At 38.4% G+C, this 25,942-nt stretch overlaps 1 protein-coding gene across 12 annotated transcripts in view; it reads right to left on the minus strand.

Moving 5' to 3' along the window:
* Positions 1–25,942, minus strand: part of LOC143038960 (putative phosphorylase b kinase regulatory subunit alpha) — a 163,518-nt gene that overhangs the window by 78,773 nt on the left and 58,803 nt on the right. For 7 of the 12 annotated variants that reach the window (XM_076208788.1, XM_076208786.1, XM_076208784.1 and 4 more), the window contains 5 exons: positions 20,238–20,310; positions 12,248–12,339; positions 9,697–9,787; positions 9,293–9,378; positions 3,724–3,774 (listed from right to left, as the gene is read on the minus strand). In XM_076208788.1, coding sequence (XP_076064903.1) covers positions 3,724–3,774; positions 9,293–9,378; positions 9,697–9,787; positions 12,248–12,339; positions 20,238–20,310 — 393 coding nt within the window. Of the gene's footprint in view, positions 1–3,723; positions 3,775–4,325; positions 4,356–9,292; positions 9,379–9,696; positions 9,788–12,247; positions 12,340–20,237; positions 20,311–25,942 lie in introns of all 12 variants that reach the window. The other 5 variants (XM_076208781.1, XM_076208785.1, XM_076208783.1 and 2 more) reach the window with 5 other exon arrangements.

Below are 25,942 nucleotides of genomic sequence, written 5' to 3' on the forward strand. Positions count from 1 at the left end.
GACCTAAAAAAAGCTTTTGACAAAGTACCACATAAGAAGTTGCTTAAGAAACTAGAATCTGAAGGAGGAATACAAGGTAAATTACTAAATTGGATGGAAGACTTTTTGCAAGAAAGAAAAATGAGAGTAGTGATAAGAAACCAACACTCAAAATGGAATGAAGTAATAAGCGGTGTCCCGCAGGGAACAGTCCTGGCCCCAATAATGTTTGCTATATATATTAATGATATGGATGAAGGAATTGAAAGCTATATGAGCTTCTTTGCAGACGATGCAAAACTACTGAAAAGAGTGAAAACTGAAGAAGATTGTGAATCACTACAGAGAGATCTAAATAAAGTACAGGAATGGAGTAAGAAGTGGGAGATGGAGTTCAATACAAAAAAGTGTAGTATAATGGAATTTGGAAAAAGCAAAAACAGAATAACAGGATCATATAATTTGGGAGAAGAAGGAATAAAAAAAGTAGAAAATGAGAAGGACCTGGGAGTCATTGTTATGAATAATATGTCACCTGAAAAACATATAAATAAGATTTTTGGAGAAACTTATAATTTAATAAGAACAATCAAAGTGGCATTTACATACCTGGATGAAGAAATGGTGAGGAAAATCCTAATCACCCTGATAAGACCAAGATTAGAATATGCAGCAACAATATGGTCACCAAGTACAAAAAAATGTATAAAAAAACTTGAAAGAATACAAAGAGCAATTACAAAACTGGCACCAACACTCTCAAAACTATCATATAAAGAGAGACTACAAAAACTTGAACTACAGACACTAGAGCAAAGAAGAGAGAGAGGGGATTTGATAGCTATTTACAGAATCATGAAAGGCATAGAAATTACTGATAGAGAGAATCTGATAAAATGGGATGACAGAAATACAAGAGGACACGGAAAGAAAATAAAAAAAGACAGCTATAGAAGAGATTTGAAAAAGAACAGCTTTCCACACAGAGTAATAGACAGTTGGAACAAGTTAGATGAGAAAGTGGTGTGTGCAAAAACAATACATGAATTTAAAAATTGTTTAGATAAAGTGAGAAATGAAGACGGGACCCCACGAGCATAGCTCCCCTTCCCGTAATATACAACTAGGTAAATACATATATATACATACACATATATATACATACATATATATATATATATATATATATATATATATATGTATATATACATATATGAGACAGGGGGAAAACTGTTAACAGAGTAAAAAAAAATTATGTGAAAAGTAGGGCTTATGTTAGGGTTGGAAGTGGTGAGAGCAAGTGGTTTGAGGTGAAGGTGCAGTTGTGCTAGGATTGTGTGATGTCAATATGGTTGTTCAACATATCCATGGTTGGGGTGGTAAATCTGAGGGTGATTGATCAGTCAATCTATTGTCCATGGTCTGTCTTGCAGAATACCTGTGGCCTTCAGGTAACGAGCAACAGCCACATACTGCGAGAGTGATCAATCAATCTGCTGCCCCTGGTTTCTTGTAGAAGACCTGTGGCCTTCTGGTAACCAGCAATGACATCTGGGTGGTACCATAAGTCACTTAGGGAATACGTATTGTGTTGTTGTCAAGGGATTGTTTGTGTGAGGCACTGTAGTATGAGATGTTCTTATGTCCTATGCTAGGTGGTTGTATCTGGGGCAGTTTGAGTCTGTGGCCCAAACTCTTCTGTGTTGGTACTATTTTAATGCTGGATGATGTCCTGAGTGCAGGCATGCTAGTGTGGTTCTTATCAGATGAGGGAGGGTGATGGCCAGAGGATGGTTAGCTAGAGTGGATGGGCGTGGGAGGCGAGTCAGGTGTTGTTTGTAGATGACACTGTGCTTGTGGCTGGGTCAAGGGAGGGCGATGGAGTTCAGGAGGGTGTATGAGAAGTGAAAACTGAAAGTAAATGCGAGTACAAGTAAAGTGATGAGATGAACAATGGTGACAGTGAGTAGGGGATAAGTCTTCAAAAAGAGACTGGAGGAAATTGAGTGTTTAAATATTTGGGGCACAAATAACAGGGAATGGAATGGGGGTGGAGGTAAACTATAGAGTGAAAGAAGCATGTAAATATCTTGGGGAAATGAAAATTGTCATGAGAAATAGGTGTTTGGGGATGGACAAAAACAGACTATATGAAGGGGTGATTGTGCCTAGCACACTGTACATGGCAAACTTGAAATGTACAGAAAGCAGAAAGAAGAAATCTAAACAAGTTTGAGATGAAGTGTTTGAGAAATATGGTGGGGGTTATGAAGATGGATTGAATGAAAAATGAGATAAGGAGGAGAGTGGGGGAAAGGGAGTTGGTAGATAGGGATGGTTTGGGTATATGGAAATAATGAGTGAAGAAGTGGCAAAAAGAGTAAGTAAGGTGTAACTGGATGGAGGTGAACTTGAAGGAAAGACTGAGAGTGAAACAGATGAACGGAGTGAAGGGGGCCTTGAGTAGGTGGAGTGTCTGCTGAGCATGGAGGGGAGAGGGTAGATGGGTGTGAGTGGAGAACATTGTGAATGAATGATAAACTGACATGGTGTTGTTTTCTCCTGTCTTCTCTAACCATTCATGATTGGAGAGGGTAAACCACCTTTGGCTGTTTGGCCAACAGTGGAGGTGCTGTGTCTTGCTGCATTGCTTCTGACCCAGGCAGTGGGTGGGGGACAGGGACGATCCACAAGGAATTGAAATAAAAAGGAAAATGAATGGGTGTTGGATAGGAGTGTGATGGGTGGAGGGTGGGTGGGTCCATGCCTTGACTGGCTACCTCCATCTTAAGGGAGGGAGGGAGGGAGGGAGATGGGTCTAAAGGATGCAGGGTCTTCTGGCAGTTTGGTTTCAGTATAGGGATTATGTTTGTTTTTCCAGATCACTGGGATATCATTGTACTAATCCTTTAATTATTTAATAATCTCAGAATTGTATTACCTACACAATGTAATGAGTACTTTTAAATTTCTGGTTTACTTCAGTGGCTTATTCTAATTATACAAACACTGAAACAGTGCACATGAGTATTTAGTTGAACTTGAAAGAAGTAAAAACAAGATATTAAAGGCAATAGCAATTTTTGTCAATTAGCCTTACTTGATAAAGATATGGTAGTATGCTTTGAAGGCATTTCAAGAAGTCATATCATCCTATCATGCATTTCATGCTGCTACCCTCTATACAGCTACCCACTAACTAAATGTATACACTTTTACCTTCTTGGGAGTTACTTCTGGACCATCCAGATTACAATTTCAAATCTGTAAGCTATATACACAGCATCGTTTAATGCTCTAATCAATGGTCCTCCTTTTAAACTAAATTTGACATTTCTAGATGGTTACATTCATACCTAGCTTACTTACAATTCAACTAAATATTTCAATCTAGGTACGAGACACATTTTGGTATCTGCCACAGTTTCCAACCACAGCCTCTGACACCCCTTGGGTCCACCACACATTATACATCATAAAATTCAAGACCATGCCTTCCTTAGTGACAGACATGTGTACTTTTCTCTGCTGAAACATCATAAAGCCTATCCATGTAATCCACACACAAGTAATGATCTCAATCACACGCTGTATTGCTAGCAAAGGCTGAAACATCCAGATATCATGTATACACTGATGACAAGGACTGAGAGCAGGAAGCAATCTAGCATACTGGTACATTAAGAATTAATAACTGATATTACAGCAGCACAGATGCCTTACTCTCAACTGGACACAACATACCCGAACATGAGGTGACTGAACTTTGTGTGCTTAATGGAGGTCTGACACATACTGCAAGTAAAATGGCACAGGTGATCAAACATACTGATACAAAATCGAAAAGTTGTTCATTATCAATTTTGCACCAAAAAAATAAAAAATAAGTTATTTCTGTCCACTGCTGCAAACTGCTACCTCTGTATGTACATTAAGTATCTTTGTTTTCTCTTACATCACATCCATGTCCACTCAGGTAACAAGGACAACTTGGCAATTAGTTGCTTTTATGAAAAAACTAAACAAAATATAGGGTTTGGCAACCTGGACCACATGCAGAGCATAACCAACATGCACATTCTCAAATAACAAATAACAAATAACAGACAAAATAAGCCTGAAAATGACAAAGAACAAAACCTCTTGAAGCATTTACAACGCAAGTCATGTTATTAAGTTAATGGTTCTTGCCAAGCAAAACTGCTTTCCTCCACACAACTGGATTTCATAATGCAAAAGGGAGCCATACACCTCTGAGTGATTAGTGAACTAAGCAACACTTGTGTCAACTGAGAACATTCGTGTGTGAATCAGTCTAATACTATTTACAACAGCAACACCGATACCTAATGTCATTCCATAGGATGTGCCTCCAGCTTCAGGGAAAAAAAGTATCGATAAGGAAGTGTACATAATACAAAATCAAGCTTTTGCTCTCTTCATCAAGCAAAAGCAATGAAAATCAATAAACAAGGTCAGTAAAATGCAGTATCTGCAGCTAAAGCAGTAGAATATAATGCGCATAATAATATAAATGGATCTATCACCCTACAAATCTGTCTAAAGGTTTGTAACATAGCCAGCAATAAGGAAAACCATCTACAGCTTTCAATACAAAGTTACGTTGCTTCTTAAAAGTATTGAAATAAATCCTTTAACTCGTTTGTATCTCTCAAATATCATATTGAAAGCTACAAAATAATGAAAATTTTTTGCATAAAATATGAAATGGAATTAAATATATTACATTCTAGTAAAATATTGAATATGAAAAAGAATAAAAAACAAAAAATAAAAGATAATAATAAATAAAAAATATAATTGCCTTAAAGTTCACCAAAAAGCTAAATAGCAAGGATCTTACAAAAGCATATATGTAGCAGGGAGAATGATAATTTGTTAAAACTTGATGGCCCCTGAAAAGGTTATGAACTTGAGCAGAGCAAGTGTTTGATGTGCTCTTATCTGAACTACACTACTGGAAACAACACTGTCCAAAAGGTCTTTACATCATAATTATGTACTACATGAATAGACATTGCACAAAGACCCCTTGCATCAGCTACTGTAAACAAGTTCAACCAATAGGTAATACCAAGTAAAACTGTATAGACAACTTACTAACATTTACCACCTGCTTACCTTGTGTGGTCAAAGGCAGTATATATTATTAAAACAAAAACAAAAGAAAACACACATACATACATATATATATATATATACATATATCAAATAATCAATCCAGTCTTTATTGATTATTTGAAATACTTCACTGTAACAAGTGATTTGTTCTATGATATATATATATATTATATATGGGGTTGCATTTACCAAACTGACATACAATATACAGGACAGGAGCAATGCTCATAGGGTCCTGTCTCTCTTTCAAATTATCGTACCTAGGTTAAAATTCATGAATGTTTCTAATTTGGGCTATATCACTTTATCCTCCAATAATTATCATATATACATAATACAGACATATACCAAAAAGCCCTTTCTTCCTTATACTAGGGGGTAGCTAATGCATACACTCACCCTTGACCTATAACACTCATTTGTTTTCCCTTTTATCTTAGCTCCTTGTGGATAAAGCATCCCTGTCCCACACCCAATAATCAGGTCAGAAAGTAAATCAACAAAATACAGAACTTTCACAGCAGTACTTGAATTTACAAAGCAGACAAGAAGGCGTCCCTTTGGGTTGTATCAATTTATCGTCCACTCACAATCACTCTACTCACACCCATGTCTTGTCCTCTCCCTTTGTTGTTCAACAGACATTCTCCTTGTTCCTAAGGGCCCCTTCATCCAGCCATCCATCCATCCATCAATCTATCCCATTCTAAGACATCCCCTCAAGTTCACGCCATCCACCTGTGCCTAATTTTTTTTTGCTAATCCTTCTTCACTCATTCTTTCAATATGCCCAAATCACCCTTGGATTCTTTGATAAACCTTATCTGCCAACTCCTTTTCCATCCCCACTCAATGCCTCACCTCCTCATTTCTCACTCTATCCATACTTGTATCCCCCACAATACTTCTTAAACACTTCACCTTAAACACATTTAGGCTCTTCCTTTCTGGCTCCTTTAAATTCCAAGTCTGCCCCACACAGTGCCGTGGAAATAATCACCCCTTCTTCCAGCCTTCTCTTTGTGTTCAACCTCAGATACCTATCTCCTAAGACACATTTCATTCCACCAAGACATTTACCTGCATCCCTTGCTTTATAATCTACCTCCACTTCCTCCCACTCCTCCACTCCCTGCTACGTGCAACCTGAATACATGAACTCTTCACTTCCTTCAGACTCTCTGCCCCCTCCTAATTCAATCATCACACCTACTGTTATATTCAGCTTGGGCTATATCACCTTCTAGAATATTCCATGTATTTATGTATATGTATGGAAAACTATATTTCTTCACACCCTTTAGATATTTAGTATTTTTCAATTTGTCCTCATGACACTGTATAGCCATTAATTCATAGTTCTCCCCCTTTAGTGACCTAAACATAGCAATCATATAACCTTTCTTCTTCATCCTTCAATGTTAGCAGATTTCATGCATTTCATCTCTCCTTATATAGCTTATGTGCCAGGCTAGGAACCAGCTTGCTGCTCTTTATATCACCTTGACCCTGTCTATATGTTTCACCCTTTCCATCAGGATCTTTTCATATTCTAAATACCTTGACTACCTATCTTTCACACATTTCAGCAAATGTGTGTCCTCACCTTTATAAACTGGCACAATTATGAGCCTGTTTCCAATCATATAGAACTTTCCCTTCTTCTACTGTACACACAAAAGGTTTGTACACCTTATTCACTAGCTATTCCCAACATTCTTTGAATATCCAAAGCCACCACAAGTAAAAATGTGTTTCCAATTTGAAATCCCATCAAACCCTTTATATCCAATACCTCTAGTAGTTTGTGCTGTCCTTCATCTCTGATGTTAGGTATGTGGTTGATATTGCCATTTCATCCTCAGTGTATCTCTCTTATGGAAGTAGCTGTTAACTGAAGTCAACACTCTCTTCCACTATATTGTGTGCATTTTGATTTTGACTATAAACTCTCATAATTTCATTTACCCTGTCTATACATCTTTTCTTTGGTCTACCCTATGTTCTCATTCCTAACACCAGATTTGCACATCCTCAGGAATACCTGTTCTCATCTATTCTCATGATACGATCAAACTATGTAAGGTTGCCTTGTTCTCTCCTTTCTCCCAATCCCAACTCTACTCCAGCCCATTCATCAATCTTACTTATTACTTCATCATATTTCCTCATTCCATGCATAGATCTAAAATATCTTCAGTTGTACTGCCTCCACATGACTTTTCTCTCTTGTATTCATTATCCAGTCCTCAATCCCATACATAACAGTCATTACAACTATGGCTTCATGTATTTCTTTCATTCTTACCACTGACATCCTTTCATCTCACCTAATTTCTCCATCTCCTTCACTTTGAGGCCAATGTCTTTCTTTCAGTCCTCTACTTTCAAGCACTCTCCCAATCCTTGTTCAAAAGCATAGAAAACCTCATGCTCTAATTCAATATTGCATTTCATCCATAAATTTCACAAACATTCAGATCACATGAATTCTGTCTACATCAGTTAATCAAACTTCAATGTTCTTGAAGAACTGTACTGAAATTTAACAAATTATTAAGTATCTCCACCTTATAACTAAAGCCATTCCAAATTCAACTGAAAATATTCCATATCATTACCAAAAAACTATATATCTTGCAAAGGCTTCCAGATTGCCATCTATCATTGCATTTCAGCATGCAAATATAAAATAACTTTAGAACCAAAGCCATTAATTTTTCTTTTCCTAAACAAACATTCTTAACCCTGTGACTGCAGAGGGTTTCTTTCACTTCAATCAAATTGCCTGATGAGAACCCGTAGTATGTATGAACTCCTTTCAATAATGAAATTATCAAGTGAAGTAATCTTTAAATCATTTGATTGTAGGTTTTCTTAAACAGAATAAAATTGTCTGGCAAAGTTAAAATAAAATCTACAATTTTTCTCTGTAGTGAAAAGGTTAAGAATGATCCCTGTAAAATAGCAACTCTTATCTAAAGTTTTACAAATATACTGAAAGAATACTCATTATATCTATTAATAAGATAATAATCACAAAACACCATGTTTTGACCATCTAGGATGATAAATATGGAAAATGAGTTAAAATGATAATGATAAAAATCAACATTCCTTCAGTTCCTTTAGTCTAGTAATGCCCTTTACATACTTCACTCTGGTTAATACCAAATTATCTAATTCAGAAATGGAAGACATTCGTACACAAAAGGGACTAAAAATGATGACATCCTCAACAGATCTTGTTTTGGCCAATGACAAACAATTCTCTTACCTGAAAGGGCATTACTATATTCAAAGGATTAAAAAAAAAAAAATCTACCCACAATTCTAACAGGATATTCATAAACAGTAAACAGACATATTTGCTCAGTAGTAACTGCACTTTGTGGCATCTGCAGGCCAAAAAATATCGGACTTATTGGGCTCAGTAATAAAACAGATATCTATCTTATAACAACAATAATGAGTTCCTGGCAAGGCCATTTGTAACTAAATTTTTCAGAGTTCATAATCTGAGGAGGTGATCAAATATGAAAAAGACAAGGATGATGCCATCTCTTCTTCCACAAGGTGCTGTGATGAGAGAGAAAGGTTTGATTGGGTTTCAAGGTGTATATAGTAGATGTGTGCTTTGATTCAGCTACCCCCTCTCAAGGGGGAAATGGCCTTTGGTATGCATGGTATTACGTGATCAAAGGTCCTTTTACCTCTATATGGGGGTGACTAAGTCAAAGCACATACCCACTTCATACACATTTAACCCATATATCCCCTTTCCCCTTATAAGGTAGATAGCTCAGTCAAACCAAATACCCAACCTAAACCCATTTCATACCCACTGTCCCTCCCATCTTGGCTTCTCATGGAGGAAGGTGTCATCCTGGTCCCATGCCCACTGCTCAGGTCAAAGACAATGCAACAAGAAACAGCACCTCCACAGCAGGAATCAACAGCTGAAACTGGTTGAACCCCACTGCTTCACTGCATGGTGACCATAACCCCTCACGTATTCAAGAGGTATACAAAGCAGACAAGAAGAAATCCCTTTGGGCCGTGTCATTTCCACATCCATTTACAAACACACAACACTCAAACATATCTTATACCCTCTCCCTCCCCTACTTGATAGAGTAAGAGTAATAACAAAATATGGATTTAAACTTACCTTCATCCACAAAAACTGAGCGAGACCTTCTTATTGTACCCTTCACTGAAATCTTGCGACGAGAAACTCTATGTTGCCGACTGAATCTGACAACAAAAATAAAGTAGCGATGCAATTATTATTCATAAAACAACTTAAACATATAAGACTGCCTGAAACCATAAAATAATTTTATGAATACTAAATCATGCATCAATTCCAAGGCAATCATGAAATTCACTTTCATGTAAAAAATTATCAGAAACCATAATACACTCCAGCAAACACTGAATCATATATCAGTTCCAAGCAATACTAACATAAGTTTTCAAGTACAAAATTTTTATATTTGATGGATTAGTCAGGAAAGGAGAAAAAATAAAATAATATACTATTCTAATAAAAAGTGTTAAGCATGACTATACCTGGAGGAAATGCGAACAAGATCAGCCCTTTTAAGAGCTAAAGAGCCCCGCATTTGTTTCTCCAAGTAATCCTTGACTTCTAACCTCAGATCTATGGGAAGAAAACAGAACCATGAATGAAATAAATGAGGATAATGGTGATACAGGTAATCATAACAACCTACAGTATCATCATTAAAGCAATTCATTTTATCCCACAGTCGGAAAAAGAAGACACTAATGTGGAACGTTCTGTATATTTCGATCACTAACTGTGACCCTCTTCAGTAGAATGAATACATAGTGGAAGGCAAAATTCTGCTGAAGAGGGTCACAGTTAGTGATCGAAATATACAGAACGTTCGACATTAGTGTCTTCTTTTTCCGACTGTGGGATAAAAAGTTTATTTGATTGCTACGTCATTACTTTATAGATGGTTGAAACACAATTTAGGAATGGATGCGAAGAGGAGACTGTATGAAGGAGTGATTGTGCCAACAGCACTGTATGGGGCAGAAACGTGGAACATAAGAGAAGAAGAAAGAAGGAGTTTGACTGTGTTTGAGATGAGGTGTCTGAGAAGTATGGTGAGGGTTACTAGGCTAGATAGAGTGAGAAATGAGGAGGTGAGGAGGAGAACAGGGGTGAAAAAGGAGCTGGGAGATAGGGTTGATGAAAGAATATTAGGATGGTTTGGACACATGGAAAGAATGAGTGAAGAAAGACTAGTAAAAGAGGTATGGAAGGCAGATGTGGAGGGAGTGAACATGAGGGGACATCCTAGGATGAGGTGGATGGATGGGGTGAAGGGGGCTTTGGGGAAGAGGGGAATGTCTGTTGAGGAAGGAAGGGAGAGGACGGAAGACAGAGGTGAGTGGAGAATGGTTGTATATGGATGATGTTGTGATTGCATGAGGAGGAATGGGCGGGGGGTGGGGTAGTATGTGTGAGTAAATTTTGATGCAGCCCGAAGGGATTTCTCCCCATCCTCTCCTTATATGCAAGGGAGGACGGAGAGGGGGGGTCGCCGATTAAATGAAGCGGCCTTGCTGTGGATGTGCTGTGTCTTGCGACACTGCTTCTGACCCAGGGCGGTGGGCAAGGTGCAGGGATGACCCCTCATCCAGGAGGTGCTCAGATGAGAGGGAGGGTGGGAGGGGTGTGGAGTGTATTTAGGGATGAAATGGGTGGGAGTGTTTTTATGCCTTTCCCTTTTTGGCTACCTCCCTTGAAAGGGGGAAAAAGCCTTGGTATATGTATGTATGTATGTATGAAACACAATGGCAAACGCTGACAAGACTGTGAGAATAAACACCGTGTGAGATCGAAACCTTTATTGGTACGATGTTTCGCTTGTTACAGCTTTTTCAAGTACAGTACAGACATGGCAAACACTCTGAGTATGTATAGGCTGAGTGTTTGCAATGTCTGTACTTGAAAAAGCTGTAACAAGTGAAACGTCGTACCAATAAAGGTTTTGATCTCACACGGTGTTTATTCTTTATAGTGGATATATATATACATACATACATATACCAAGTCTTTTTTTTCCCTTACCAGGGGGTAGCAAAAAAGGACAAGGCACAAAAACACTCCCACCCATTTCATCCCCGAAAACACTCCACACCCCTCCACCCTCCCTCCCATCTTAGCACCTCCTAGATGATGGGTCATCCCTGCACCCTGTCCACTGCCCTGGGTCAGAAGCAGTGTCGCAGGATATATATATATATATATATATATATATATATATATATATATATATATATATATATATATATATATATATATATATATATATATATATATATTGTATATATACTATATATATACATATATATATATATATATATATATAAACTATATATATTATATATATATATAAATATATATATATATATATATATATATATAGATATATATACCACACCAAGGGCTTTTTTCCCCCTTTCAAGGGAGGTAGCCAAGTCAAAAGGCACGCACCCACTCCCACCCACTTCACTCTCATCCACCACCCTTTCCTCCATCTCATTGTGGCTCCTCACGAAAGATGGATCATCCCTGTGTCCTGCCCACTGTCCCGGGTCATAAACAATGCAGCAAGACACAGCACATCCACAGCAAGGCTGCTTCACTTAATCAGTGACTATCCCTCTCTGTCCAATTATGCAGAAAAATGAGAAGAGAGGGAGAAATCTCTTCAGGCTTTGCCAAAACATCACTCATACTCCCCACCCCCTACCTTCCTTACATCACAGTATCATCTATACAGAGCCATTCTCCACTCACCCCTCTCCTGCCTTCTCCCTTCCTTGCTTAACAGACATTCCCCTCTTGCTCAATGTCACATTCACCCCTTCCATCCAGCTCACCCTCAGTTGTCCCCTGTCAAGACCCTCTGATCTATTTGTCAATATCACCCCGGCCAGGGCTTAGGGAAAAGTGCCAGTGGGGTTGAAGAGAGTTGAAAGTTTTATGCTTTAGACAAGTGACAGAAATGCTTGGACTTACAACTGTACGTAATAACAAAACTGTAAAATATCTTATCAGAGTACTTCAATATACACTTACTGTCAGGATAACCATTCTCTGTGTCATGGAGAAAATTGAGGCTTGTGATACAAGATGTGTTCAGGAACTCTTGCATTGTGCCAAGAGCTACCCTGTGGAAGAAATCAAAATGAAAATTCTATCTACAAAAGCATGATCATATATCAATTTCATTTATGAGGAAAACTTCTACAGTTTAACAGCCAAAAATGGTCATTAGCAAGTTGAGCACTCTAGCACATGTGCTTGGAGGAGGCCACACCATGACTAAATGCATTTTCTTTTTTTTTTCTTTCTTTTTTTAATCTGGTTTAACCTCTTCAACACGAGTCAAATATTCGCACGCACATTAGCTGCCTGACATACGATGATGCATCACAATAAGCATATTACACATACACATACCAAGGCTTTTTCCCCCTTACAAGGGAGGTAGCCAAAAAGGAAAAGGCATAAAATCACTCCCACCCATTCCATCCCTAAATACACTCCACTCCCCTCCACCCTCCCTCCCATCTTAGCACCACCTTGATGACGGGTCATCCCTGCACCTTGTCCACTGCCCTGGGTCAGAGGCAGTGTCGCAAGTCACAGCACATTCACAGCAAGGCCGCTTCATTAAATCAGTAACCCCCCCTCTCCGTCCCCCCATGCAAAAAGGAGAAGACGGGGAGAAATTCCTTCGGGCTGCATCAAATTCTGTTCACACAAACTACCTCACCCCCCATCCCCCCACCCATTCCACCTCATGCATCACAACATCATCCATATACAACCATTCTCCATTCACCCCTGTCTTCTGTCCTCTCCCATTCTTCCTCAACAGACATTCCCCTCTTCCCCAAAGCCCCCTTCACCCCATCCATCCATCTCATCCTAGGACATCCCCTCATGTTCACTCCCTCCACATCAGCCTTCCATACCTCTTTTACTAGTCTTTCTTCACTCATTCTTTCCATATGTCCAAACCATCCTAATACTCTTTCATTAACCCTATCTCCCAACTCCCTTTCCACCACTGTTCTCCTCCTCACCTCCTCATTTCTCACTCTATCTAGCCTAGTAACCCCCACCATACTTCTCAGACACCTCATCTCAAACACATTCAAACTCCTTCTCTCTTCCTCTCTTATGTTCCATGTTTCTGCTCCATACAGTGCTGTTGGCACAATCACTCCTTCATACAGTCTCCTCTTAGCATCCATTCCCAAATGTCTATTCCTCATTACACTTTTTAATCCACCAAGGCATTTACTCGCTTCTCTCAATCTACATTCTACCTCCACCTCCACTCCACCTTTTCCTGCCACATTTACACCCAAGTATCTAAAACTATCCACTTCCTCCAGTCGTTCTCCCTTAATGCTCACTTCCAGTCTGCTGCCACTTTCACCCCTTGTACATCTCATCACCTTACTTTTACCCACATTTATCTTCAGCTTTCTTCTATCACACACTCTCCCAAACTCTGTCACCAACTTCCTCAATCCCTCCTCCAATCCTGCCACAAGCGCAGTGTCGTCTGCAAACAACAGCTGGCTCAACTCCCACTTTTCTCCATTTTCTTTAACTATCTCCAATCCCTGACCCACCACCCTTGCATTTACCTCTCGCACCACCCCATCCATGTACAAGTTGAACATCCAGGGCGACATAATGCATCCCTGATGAAGTCCCACCTTTACCTCAAACCACTCACTCTCTCCATTTCTAATCCTGACACATGCTCTACTACTCTCGTAAAAACTCTTGACAGCTCCTAGAAGCTTTCCTCCTATCCTGTATATCCGCAAAACCTCCCATAGTGCCTTCCTGTCTACCCTGTCGTAAGCCTTTTAAAAACCATAAAGTTACAGCTGTATTTGTTCTCCTTCACCAAGAATGTTTGTAACCATTGAAAAAGAGATCAAGCCTATTCACAGGATAAGAGGGTCACTCATACGAACAAAGATTATCGAAATTAGAATTACCAACACTAGAACAAAGAAGAGAAAGAGGTGATCTGCTGACTATATTTAGAATCATGAAAGGAATGGAAATCCTTGACAGAAAAGATTTACTAAAAAATGACAATGGAAAAACAAGAGGTCATGAAAAGAAACTCAAAAAGGACAACTACAGAAGAGATTGGAAAAAGAATAGCTTCCCACACAGAGTGCTGGATATATGGAATAACTTAGATAAAGAAACAGTGTGTGCAAATACTATTCAAGATTTTAACCACTTCCATACGGTGACGCCTACGTAGGCGTCATGAGGAGCAAGTGGCTATGCGATGATGCCGACGTCAGCGTCTTGATTATATTTATTGTAGTTTACAAAGGATTACAAAGGCGGAGCATGCCGACAGGAGACCTTTTGATCCATATCTAGGTCGGATGCAAAAAAAAAAAAAAAAAAAAAAAAAAAAAATCATAATAATAAATTAAAACTATAATAATGTAAAAATAACAAATAAAATACATAAATAAATGCATAGGTATAGTTGAATAACAAACAAAAAGGTAAATAGTAAATGATTATAAATTGACATATAACTAATAATAAATGAAAATCAGACAGACAAATTATAACAAAACAAAAACAAATAATATAACATAAATTATAATCATTACAGCATCTTACTTAGGTATTTATCTAAATGATTCTTAAAGCTTCGAACTGAACTACATTGCACTACCTGTGCAGGAAGTTTATTCCATTCATTAACTACACGGTTGGCAAAGTTGTTTCTACCTACTTCCAAATTGAATCTATTTCCGGACAGTTTGAGACCATTGTTTCTTGTCTGATTCTCATTCAATGTGAAAATTTTGTCACTTTTGATGTTGTCAATTCCCTTTAAAATCTTAAAGACCTGTATCAAGTCACCTCTGAGTCTACACTTTTTTAGGGAAAACAGATTCATGTGCTTAAGTCGATTTTCGTATGATTTATTTTTGATATTTGGAATCAGTTTTGTGGCTCGCCGTTGTACTTTTTCCAGTCTGTCAATGTCTTTAATGAGTTAATGAGATTCGGTGACCATACGGAAACAGCATATTCCAAATGTGGACGAACTAACGATTTATATAGCTTGTTAATGAGTAATGGACTTTTGAAATCAAAAGATCGCGCAATCAATCCCAGAATCTTATTTGCTTTCTCAGAGGCTGAAATACACTGCTTGGATGATTTCAGGTCGTTACTGATAATTACGCCGAGATCTTTTTCACTATCCACTTTTGTTAACGAATTTCCAAATAACTTGTAATCGTACTTACTGTTATTTTTACCTATGTGCATTACCTTGCATTTACTTGTGTTAAATTTCATTAGCCACTTTTCAGACCATTGCTGTAATTGATCTAAATCTTCTTGTACTTATGTAACCTCCATTCTCTCTAAACTGGCTTCATCATATTTTCTATGGTTATCAAAATTCACGGGTGAAAGAGAACTAACGATTGAGCACTGACTCTATTTTTCATAATGCGATTATTATGATGCAACATCGCTAGTCGGGCAGCTAATGCTACCAGACGTGCGATGTGCCCCAGAGTGAAGAGGTTAAGAAAAAAAATTATGCTGAAAGATACAAAGACGGGTCACCACAAGCATAGCTCCCTTCTGGTATAACACAACTAGGTAAACACAAAATAAATATAATCAGGAGGCCGATGCTGGCATTCTCATATACTCACTCTCGCCTCATGACATCTATGTAGGCATCATTGTATTCAAGGGGTTAATGTTGCAAACTTCCCTTCTTAGGGAGGGCTAGAATGGTGCCTCTTTCTGGCACAGGGAATTCAATGCAATATGCCCCTCTTACAAAAATGCTTTGCCAACTGACAATTTCTGGTCACATCAACCCCTAACCTCTAGCCCAAGTAGTGACATTCTCACCCACTTTGACAATGTGCATCCCTAAAATGTTCTGCTAATGAACTAAAACTAAAGTTGATTAAATTGGTGGCCACTTGCAATGTAACAATATATAAGCAGGAGACTAAATAATCAATCAATCCATTGTGTCAGGTCTATTGCTGGGGTCCCACAGTTCCCACATCACCAGCAGTTATTCAAGGAAGAAACAGTGTTTTGCCAAGTAAGGCTGGAGTAAGGCAGTGTAGGATGGTGTCCTGTATTTTCTGTGGGGTGATTGCATCTGAAGTAACTTTATTATGAAGCCAATCCTATTCTAAACAGGCATATGACAGTATACATAGAAATGCATCATGGCATACAATGAAGGATTATAATATACTGCATACATTGATTTTTTTAATCAATTTATGCAGTATATCTAATGAAGCAGCCTTGCTGTGGATGTGCTGTGTCTTGCAGCACTGCTTTTGACCCAGGGCAGTGGGCAAGATGCAGGGATGCCCCCTCATCTAGGAGGTGCCAAGATATGAGGGAGGGAAGAGGGTAGAGGGGAGTGGAGTATGTATGAGATGGAATGGGTGTGAATGGTTTCTATGCCTTTGTTTTTTTGGCTACCTCCCTTGTAAGGGAGAAAAAGCCTTTGGTACCGTATTTTTCAGACCATAAGGCACGGGCAAAATCCTTAAAATCGGCAAAAATCGGGTGGTGCGCCTTATCATGAGGTGCGCCTTATGTGTGGCTTCAGTGCAAAAAAAAATGCCTCGGACAGTGAGGTACTATTTTGACACATTTCGTAGCTAGCCTGCCAACGGCGACAGTGCATAGGCCTAGCAAAAGTTACAACCAAGTTATAACCAAGATGCATGTATCTTGACAAGAAAATTGCGAAAACTTCGACAGTTTTCAAGTCCATGCCACCGCATTTATTCACGCTATCATGGCTATGACATGATAGCGTCCACAATACAGACAGCCATTTTGCATGGGTCTAGTCTCGCTTCACTCAGTCTGTAGTCATTTGGGTATTTTTTAGTTTCGACCATAGGCGCAATATAGCAATAGAAAATTTTAATTATTAATTTTGTAAATTAAAATGTATCAACGTAATATGCAATTTTGTGGGCGGAAATGAAAGTAAAAAATACCCTGCTACAACCAAATATGCTAATGAACGAAGTCGGTAGTATAGGATCGGGACGCCATCTTGTCGTCTGTCAATTGATGGCCTCGGCACTTCCAACAGTACTTCGCCAGGTACATTTTCTTGAAGGAATGTTATGGAGCGGAGATACATGCATTCCTTCAAGCTGCAAGAACTTTGTATACCCCGCAAGCTGAGAGAGTGGCTGAAAAGCCCGCCAATGTCTCTCACGACGACGACAACGAGGACGAGCCGGATGCCATTTAATTTGCAGGTAATGATTTATTAAACACAGGTTAGGTTAGGTTAGACGAATTTATCATCCTTTCATTTCTTCGACGTCGGCATCTATCATAACAAACATGGCGTACCATTTGTCCGAAACGACTTCGTTACCTACGAAATCTGTTTTAGCACCTTTTTTTTTTTTATTTCCGCTCACAAAATTGCATATTACGTTGATACATTATAATTTACAAAATTAATAATTAATTTTCTATTCCTATATCTTGTGTTTTTAAGTGAATAGAGAATTCCGGGAATAAAACTGCTAATGTTGGTTTTATTCCCCACAATTCCCGTAACGTGTTTATGTTGTTTTTTATATTGTCCATGGAGGTGGTCTGATTTCACTGACCAAAAAAAAAAATATATATATATATCATTTATTTTTGTAATTTTGCTAAATCCCAACTGATTTTTCTCATTCAACAACGAAAATGTTCAGTTCTGAATGTACTCACGTATGCATGATTATCCGATGACGAGACCAGGTGCACCTTATGGTCAGGCACGCCTTATGTAAGGACAGGGAATAGCAAATTACGGGTGCGCCTTATGGTACGAAGCGCCTTATGGTACGAAAAATACGGTATATGTATGTATGTATAAATTGTTCAGATTAAGATGTGTGTATAGGTAGGTAGATGTAGAATGAGAACTGATGGTCTCATGACTAAGAATTTTGAGGTTACCAATGGGCTGAAACAGGGCCGCCTTCTGTCACCATTGCTATTTAATATAGCAATGGTGAGAGCTTTTAGAAGAACAAGAGAGTATCCAGGAAGAATCCTTGTTAATCTTCAGAACACAGAAAAAAATAAAATAAAATAAAACTGCTCACAAATGCTGACGATGTAGATATCATGGGTGAAACCTTGAGGAAGTAGAGGATACATTGTGAAAAGGAATCAGAGATTGGGGTTGTACATCAATGAACACAAAACCAAGGTAATGAAGACTGCAAGAGGACAAGGGAATCCTCAGATAAGACATAAGTGGCATTGGTATAGAAGAAATGAAAGAATTTCAATATCTACGTTAACATCCAAAAATTAAATAGAGGCAGATATTAATTCAAGAATCCAAAAAGAACAAAAGAGCTTCTATAGCATGAAAAGTATTAGTGAGGTGGAAAAAGAAACAGGATACTCAAAGACTTGATAAGGGACATTTTCAAGTTGTAACACAGATATTCATCTAATATAATTCAAGTGGATTATAATGACTTGTTGTTTGTACTGTAATTAGCAGTGCATAACTAAGGAACACTATCTAAACAGTATGTATTATTAGTATCACAAAGGGACATATCATAACAGTCCTCTAATCTAACATCTAAACACCACTTTTCTCAGTTTTACAATTCTACAATTAAACAAGCTTTCAGTAAAGAAATGACAAAATTTTCACTACTGGAGGAATTTAACAAGAAAGCTCCATTAGAGAGAACAACAATGGTAGCAACTGACAAAAGGCATTTGACATATCCTATCAAAAAAGATCATACAGGGTGGGGCAAATCAAATGCCCGAGTTTTGAAAGGCGTGCGAAATGGCTGTGGTGGTGATGGTAAGATGTGTATGGTCTCGTTGTGACCACCAAACCCCGCCTTTTTTAGTAGCCAGGAAATGTTGAACCGCATCCCTGAACCGTCAACTTTTTTTTAGCACTGACGAGGCCCACTTCCACTTTTCTGGAAGCGTGAATAAGCAAAATTGTTGCTATTGGGCTGAAGACAACCCAAGAGAACTTCACCAGAGACTGCTCCATTCCCCTAAAGTTACTGTTTGGTGTGCAGTTTCCAAATTTGGGGTAATTGGGCCTTATTTCTTTGAGGAGGATGGAAGATCTGTCACCGTCAACTCTCAACATTATCTTGCGATGTTGGAAGACTTTTCTGAAGAATTAAGTGAGGAAACAAATCTGGGAGACATCTGGTTCCAAAGAGATGGAGCAACAGTCCACACTGCTCAAGTTGCAATGGTCAATTTGCGACAGATGTTCCCGGCACACCTCGTCTCTCGGAGGGGTGATGTTGAGTGGCCCACACGCTCACCTGATTTGAGCATTTGCGACTTCTTCCTGTGGGGATCTCTGAAGGAGAAAGTGTTCAGAAGTTGGCCACACAATTTGGAAGAATTGAAGATGCGAATTCAGGAGAAAATTGCTGCAATACTCCTTGAGATGTAATGAAGAGCAACCAAAAACTTCAGACATCGCCTTCAACAGTGCATCGCTACATATGGCCATCATCTTCCTGATGCCATCTTCAAAAAGTGATCACACAAACGGCATTGTATACTGATTCGAATAAAACAACAAATAATTCTGTAAGTATCGTTTTACTTTTCCTAATAGCCTTTCAAAACTCGGGCATTTGATTTGCCCCACCCTGTATTTGATGAAGAGTCATCCCTGTCCCCTACCAGAAATAAATAAAATAGGTAAATATATACATACATACATATACCAAGGGCTTCTTCCCCCTTACAAGGGAGGTGGCCAAAGTCAAAAGGCATAAATCCACTCCCACCCATTCCATCCCTATCACACTCCACTTCCATTCACTACCCTTACCTCCCTCTCTCTTTTCTTGCCTCCTCCTGGATGATGGATCATCCTTGCATTTCGCCCATTTCCTTGGGTCAGAAACAATGCAGCAAGACACAGGTAATAGATAAGAAATATTTAATAATAAAAAAAGATAAAATGTCTTACCTGGTGCCATTTATATAGCCACTCTTTAGCTTCTTCAAGGTGGAGATCAAGGGTGGGGGTATTTTTCCTTCCTCTAGAGAAGGAAAAAATATATTAATTCATGTTAATCTATTGAGATGAAAGGTATTGATTAACACCCATTGCAACAATCTTTCATAGTTTATCAAATATTTACAAGTGATTATTCAGTGATAATGGATACTCAGTGCTGTCACAACAACATGCTACACAATATCATGCTCAATTCAATGCTTAGCCACATTCTGCACAAAAATCATCCAACTGATCACTATATTAACTGATTTTCAATGCATGTAACTGTCCTTCAAATGAAGGGTTCCACCTATATGTGTGTATTCATACAAATACACACATATATGCACAAACTGTAGTTTTTGTTTACAAGTAAATTATCATTTACAATCAATTACAAAAGCTAAGCTTACTACTGGACCTTTTGGCCCATAACAGAGAGGGAGTAAAATAAAAAATAAAAAGCACTTTGGTGTCTATCTAATCTTAACTGCAGCTCAACTACAACTACTACTACTACTACTGCAACTACTTCTATGACTTCTAATGCTACACCATAATCTTTAAATAACTGCTCTCTTTTTAGTAAGAGAATTTCTATGTAAATTGTAACTGTACAGAATTCAGCATTATGTTTAAAAATATGTAGTACTTTCACAATAATACAATTATAATCATGATCACAAAAAATTCAATATCAATCACACCTCATTATACAATCATACTTTGTAGCATGAAAAAAACTCAGTTGCTTCAGCACACTACTCACATATAACAGGACCTACTCCTAATGCCAAAGAGAGAAATACACACATCACTGAACAAACAATGAGACAGACCACACAACTATATTAAAATAATCACTTCCTGACATAACCTGCCTCAAAAAATAATAAAAAATAAATAAATAGCAGTAGCAATAATAATAACAATAATAATAATAACAATATTATTATTAATAACAAAGATAATAATATCAACAATTGTTGCCTCAAGTTTCCCTAACTGGAAATGCAGTCCCAGAATGGCTAGCAATAGGATCCTCCCATACAGAAGAAACCTTGGGACCTTGGGAAAGTCACTGGCTGTCAGCTGTCTATATGTAAAGAGGTGGAAGAAATACAGTTTAAGTTGAAAGAGAGAGAGATCCTAGGCTCAGTCCAAAGATCAAGTGCCACCTCCAGATGGAGGTGAGAAAATGAGCAGCATTAAAATGACTCTCTCTGCCATTCATCTTGCACAACCACCAACAGTCAGTGCATATCACCAGCTCTTGAGGACAACTAAGTCACATTTGCCCACCTCCAGCTGGGTTACAATTCAGTAATGACGTGCATGTCTCAGATGCACACATCAAAGAATAGAGCCCTTCACTGCCTTATATTCACACAAAATTGACTGGAATACAATATTTTTTCATCTAAGTATCTGTGGGGTCAACATAGTGGCTGTTTCTAAACACCCTGGAGTTACAAGTATCCGACAATAGGGACCTGAGGCAATAAATTATGTGACTAATTGCATTAACCTTTATTCATTGGACTTACTTGTTGCCATCCATTTTCCAACCATTATGCTAACTTGTCTAAATCTTTGAAAGTACACTGGTGGTTTGTGTGATTATTTGTTATTCTACACAAATTAGTATTATCAGGAATACAAGGTATTCAATTCTTGATATTAACTATATATTAATTACCCATTAGTGTCCAAAGGTAATAAAAGGTATTACCTATATATTAAGGATCCATTAGTATCCAAAGAATACCCCAAAGGACTTTGCTCATAACATATCTCCAACTGGAAGCTTTAGTATTCACAATTTTTTCAACAATTATTGATGTTATTTTTCCCTCTAACTTAAACAAGATTCCTCTAATGCCATGAAAAGCAAACTGTTTTGTCTGGAACAATATACAGATATTTCTATAGTTCTAATATATTTGTCATGTGACATTGACAAAATTAAGTTAAAAATCTGTCACTAATATTAATCACTAGATCAATCATTCTACTTATCCTAATCATGTGGCTCTTACTGCATCATTCAAAGGTCCATTTCTCTGTAAGTAATAACTAACTTACCAAAATTCCAAATACAAATAAAAGCAAACTAAATGGCATGGGTTATGATGATGATGATGATGATGATTGATGATATATACCAAATGGCTTTTTTCCCCTTATAAGGGGGTGGCCAAGTCAAATCATCCATCCCTACACCCATCCAAAACCACCTTCAATATTCCTACCATCTTAAGGGTCATCCCTAACCCCACCTTGCCCCTACCACCATCACCACACTTCTCAGGTCAATGGTAGTGAAAGATATAGCACCTCCCCAGCAGGGCCTGACAAGTTGGTCAACACACATTGATAAATTGTATGGTAACTCCTCCCCCTTATCCACTCAAGAAATTTACAGAGCTAACAAGAACATTCCTCTAGCCAACATCATTTCTTCATCAATTTACAACCATTCTCCATTCATGCCTATCTTTTGTCCTCTTTCTTTCTTGCTTGACAGACATTCCTCTTATATTTAATGTCCCATTCACTCCATCCATCCACCTAACCAAAACCCATCCATTGTCCTTTCCATTTTAGCACCTCATTGATGAAGAGCCATTGCTGTCCCCTGCCAAAATGCTTCAGTCAAAGGCAATGCAGCATGACAAAGCAGAACCCCAAAAGCTGGAGCTGGTTTACCCCCACCACTTCATTACACGGTGCCCCCCCCCCCACTCATCTACTAGAGAAACTGACCAAATAGACAAGAACATATCAATGGACTACATCATTTCCTCATCTTTTTAAAAAACACCCCATTCACTCCTACCACTTGCACTCTTTTCTTTGCTCGACATTCCTCTGGCATCCGATACCAACTTCATATAAGTAATAATAATGATGATAAATAATAATAGTAATAATAATAATGACAATGATAATACACATATACAAAGTCTTTTTCTCCCTTATATGGTGGTGCTTTAAGTCAAAGGATATAACCACCCACCCACCCACCCTAAACCTATTCCATACCCATCCAAAACCATTCATCACCCATCCCATCGTAACACCTCACAGATGAAGGAGGGTCATTCCTATCCCTCACTACTATACCACTCAGGTTAAATGCAATACAACATAACACTCATTACAGGACCCAACAGGCTAGTGATGATGGGTAATGATGATGAATGATGATGTTAGCAACAACATTTATAATAACAATAATAACATTAATATTCACTGATAACAATAATAAAGTATGTATGTATATACCAATGATCTTCCCCTCCACCCGTGCCCCTTGTCAGAGGGATGGCCTAATAAATTACTCTTGCTTCGAGTTTCAGTGAGTGGAAACCCACAGCCCAACAGTCACCAGCAACATTTCTTGAGCTCACCCACAGATCACAATGGGGAGAAGCAAAGAACTTATGTGAAAAGGTGAATAAAAAAAATAGAAAAGAAAGAAAAAAAGAGAAAAAAAGAAGAAGGGAGAGAGAGAGAGGGAGAGAGAGAGAGAGAGAGAGATATATATGGGGGTGAGAGAGAGGAAAATATTGAGGGAATGAGATAGTGAAAGAAAGAGGAAAAAAGAGAAGAAAGAGGAAGAAGAAGAATATATCATGGACACTGACCATATACAGAGAAAGGCTGTACCTCTACAGAGTTCATGGTGATACATTTTGAATAAGGGTAACAGAGAGAGATGATTGTCTCAAACATCCATCTAACAGTACCACCATTTGCAGGTACCCATCATCAGTCCCAAAGATGCCAAGGATAAATCAATCCAGTGCCCTAGGTCTCTCTTCCAGAAAACCCATGGCCTCTTGGTATGGATAAACAATGCAAATGCACTGGAACTAACACAATGTATAAACCATTTAAGTGATTTCCAAAAACCATCTATACGGTCATAAACATTTTCTATAACAGCTTATCAAAGTTCTACATACAAAGGAAAGCAATCCATATAGCACAGTTAAGAATATAAGACAAGTGATAAATACTTGCATATCGTGCTCCCATGTGAAGGTCATCAAAAAGTTTCATCTACCTGCTACCCATCACCTCAGGTTCTTTTGTTAAGGTCAAGTCCAATCTTGGTGGTGTATCTTTGCTTCTATATCTAGTTGGTTATTTTCACCCACCGGGGGACCAATTACTGGCACCTGCTGGTGGTGGTCCTGTAAGATGAACAGCAGAGCTGCCCATTTTCAAAACCCATCAATGCCATCACCTACGTCAGGAGGTGTCACACTCAATCTCCTCTCTGGGGCCAAAATCTCCCTCTATCAGCTTCAACTGTATTTCTTACATCTTTTCACATACACAGAGTTGACAACCAGTAACTGCTCCCCTTCTCTTACTGTTTTCAGCTTAATACATGGAAACAGTTCCACACCAGTGGAACACAAACAGCAGTCTAATGTTTCTCCCAGGAGATCTATGGGAGGGCCCAAGCATGGTTGCCCACTGCTGTGGGGCTGCAGGCTTTTATTAAGTGAAACTTGAGGCAGTAAATATCATCATGTCACCCACTGAGTCACTGTCATTCATTCTTATATGGGGGGTGACAGTCAAATCATGCACCCACTTTGTACAAACTTAAAACCCATGTTGTAATACCCTTCCTGTCTTAGCAGACTGTGGATGAAGGGTCACCTCTATCCCCCCACCACATCTCTTAGCTCAAGGGCAATGCTATACACATAGAAATAATCACTGGAAGGCACATAAATAAATTTCAACACCTCTAAGCAGCCAAAATCATAAAAAGCAATCCCTATTCAACACAAAATAATCTATAAAAATAATATGAAGAAGAAGAAGAGGAAGAAGAAGAAGAAGAAGAAAATAAAAAGGCAAATGTGGAACCTGAAAATGTCAGAGGTGACTATTCATTATCATGATGCAGCAACTGGCCAATCAGTCACCCACATGTTGGATCAGGTAGATCAAAAAGTACTTGATACAGCTCCAACAAGCAAAACATAGTACTAATAAAGACTCTGTCCTCACATGATGTTTCATTTGGAAAGAGTGAATAAGGAAAACCTAGAAATGACAATGTGGAAAACAAAAGAAGAGAGAGTGAATTTAAGAAAAAATGTGAGAATGAGGTGATTGTTGTTGTTGCTGTTCACTAGACTGTCTGGCTGAGCAGTCCCATTTCCCTGGGGAACTCCACTCCTGGAATGATTGTGGACAATGCAGTCTTCCATAATGTGTTGTATAGTATGGAGGGTGAAGTGTTATATCCTGGACAGTTATCTGTGATGAGGTCATCCAGACTCTTCTGGTAGCTTAGAGGGGCTAGATATACCTGTATACTGTCTAAATATCTTTTAAATAACTTGTTGTCTTCCTCATCTTTTATTCTCCTCATGACATTTACATTGTACCTCCATGAATTCATACTGGAGGACTAAAGGGCAGGTAAAATGAGTATGGATGTTTAAGATAGGATGTCCAGATGGAGGATAGTAATTAGCAGTCCCATTAGAGTTAGTACTAGCTCCTGTAATGTTCCTTACTTATGTAAATGATATGATGGATGGTACAAGAACCTATGCTAATATGTTCGCAGAGAAAGTGTTATGATCATGATGGGAATGAGAGATGAGGTCTGTAGGTTGCCGCACAAACATTTAGAT

This window comes from Oratosquilla oratoria, chromosome 25 (genome assembly GCF_046742065.1).
Source record: "Oratosquilla oratoria isolate Oo_2021 chromosome 25, ASM4674206v1, whole genome shotgun sequence".
Classification (NCBI taxonomy): Eukaryota; Metazoa; Arthropoda; class Malacostraca; order Stomatopoda; family Squillidae; genus Oratosquilla; species Oratosquilla oratoria.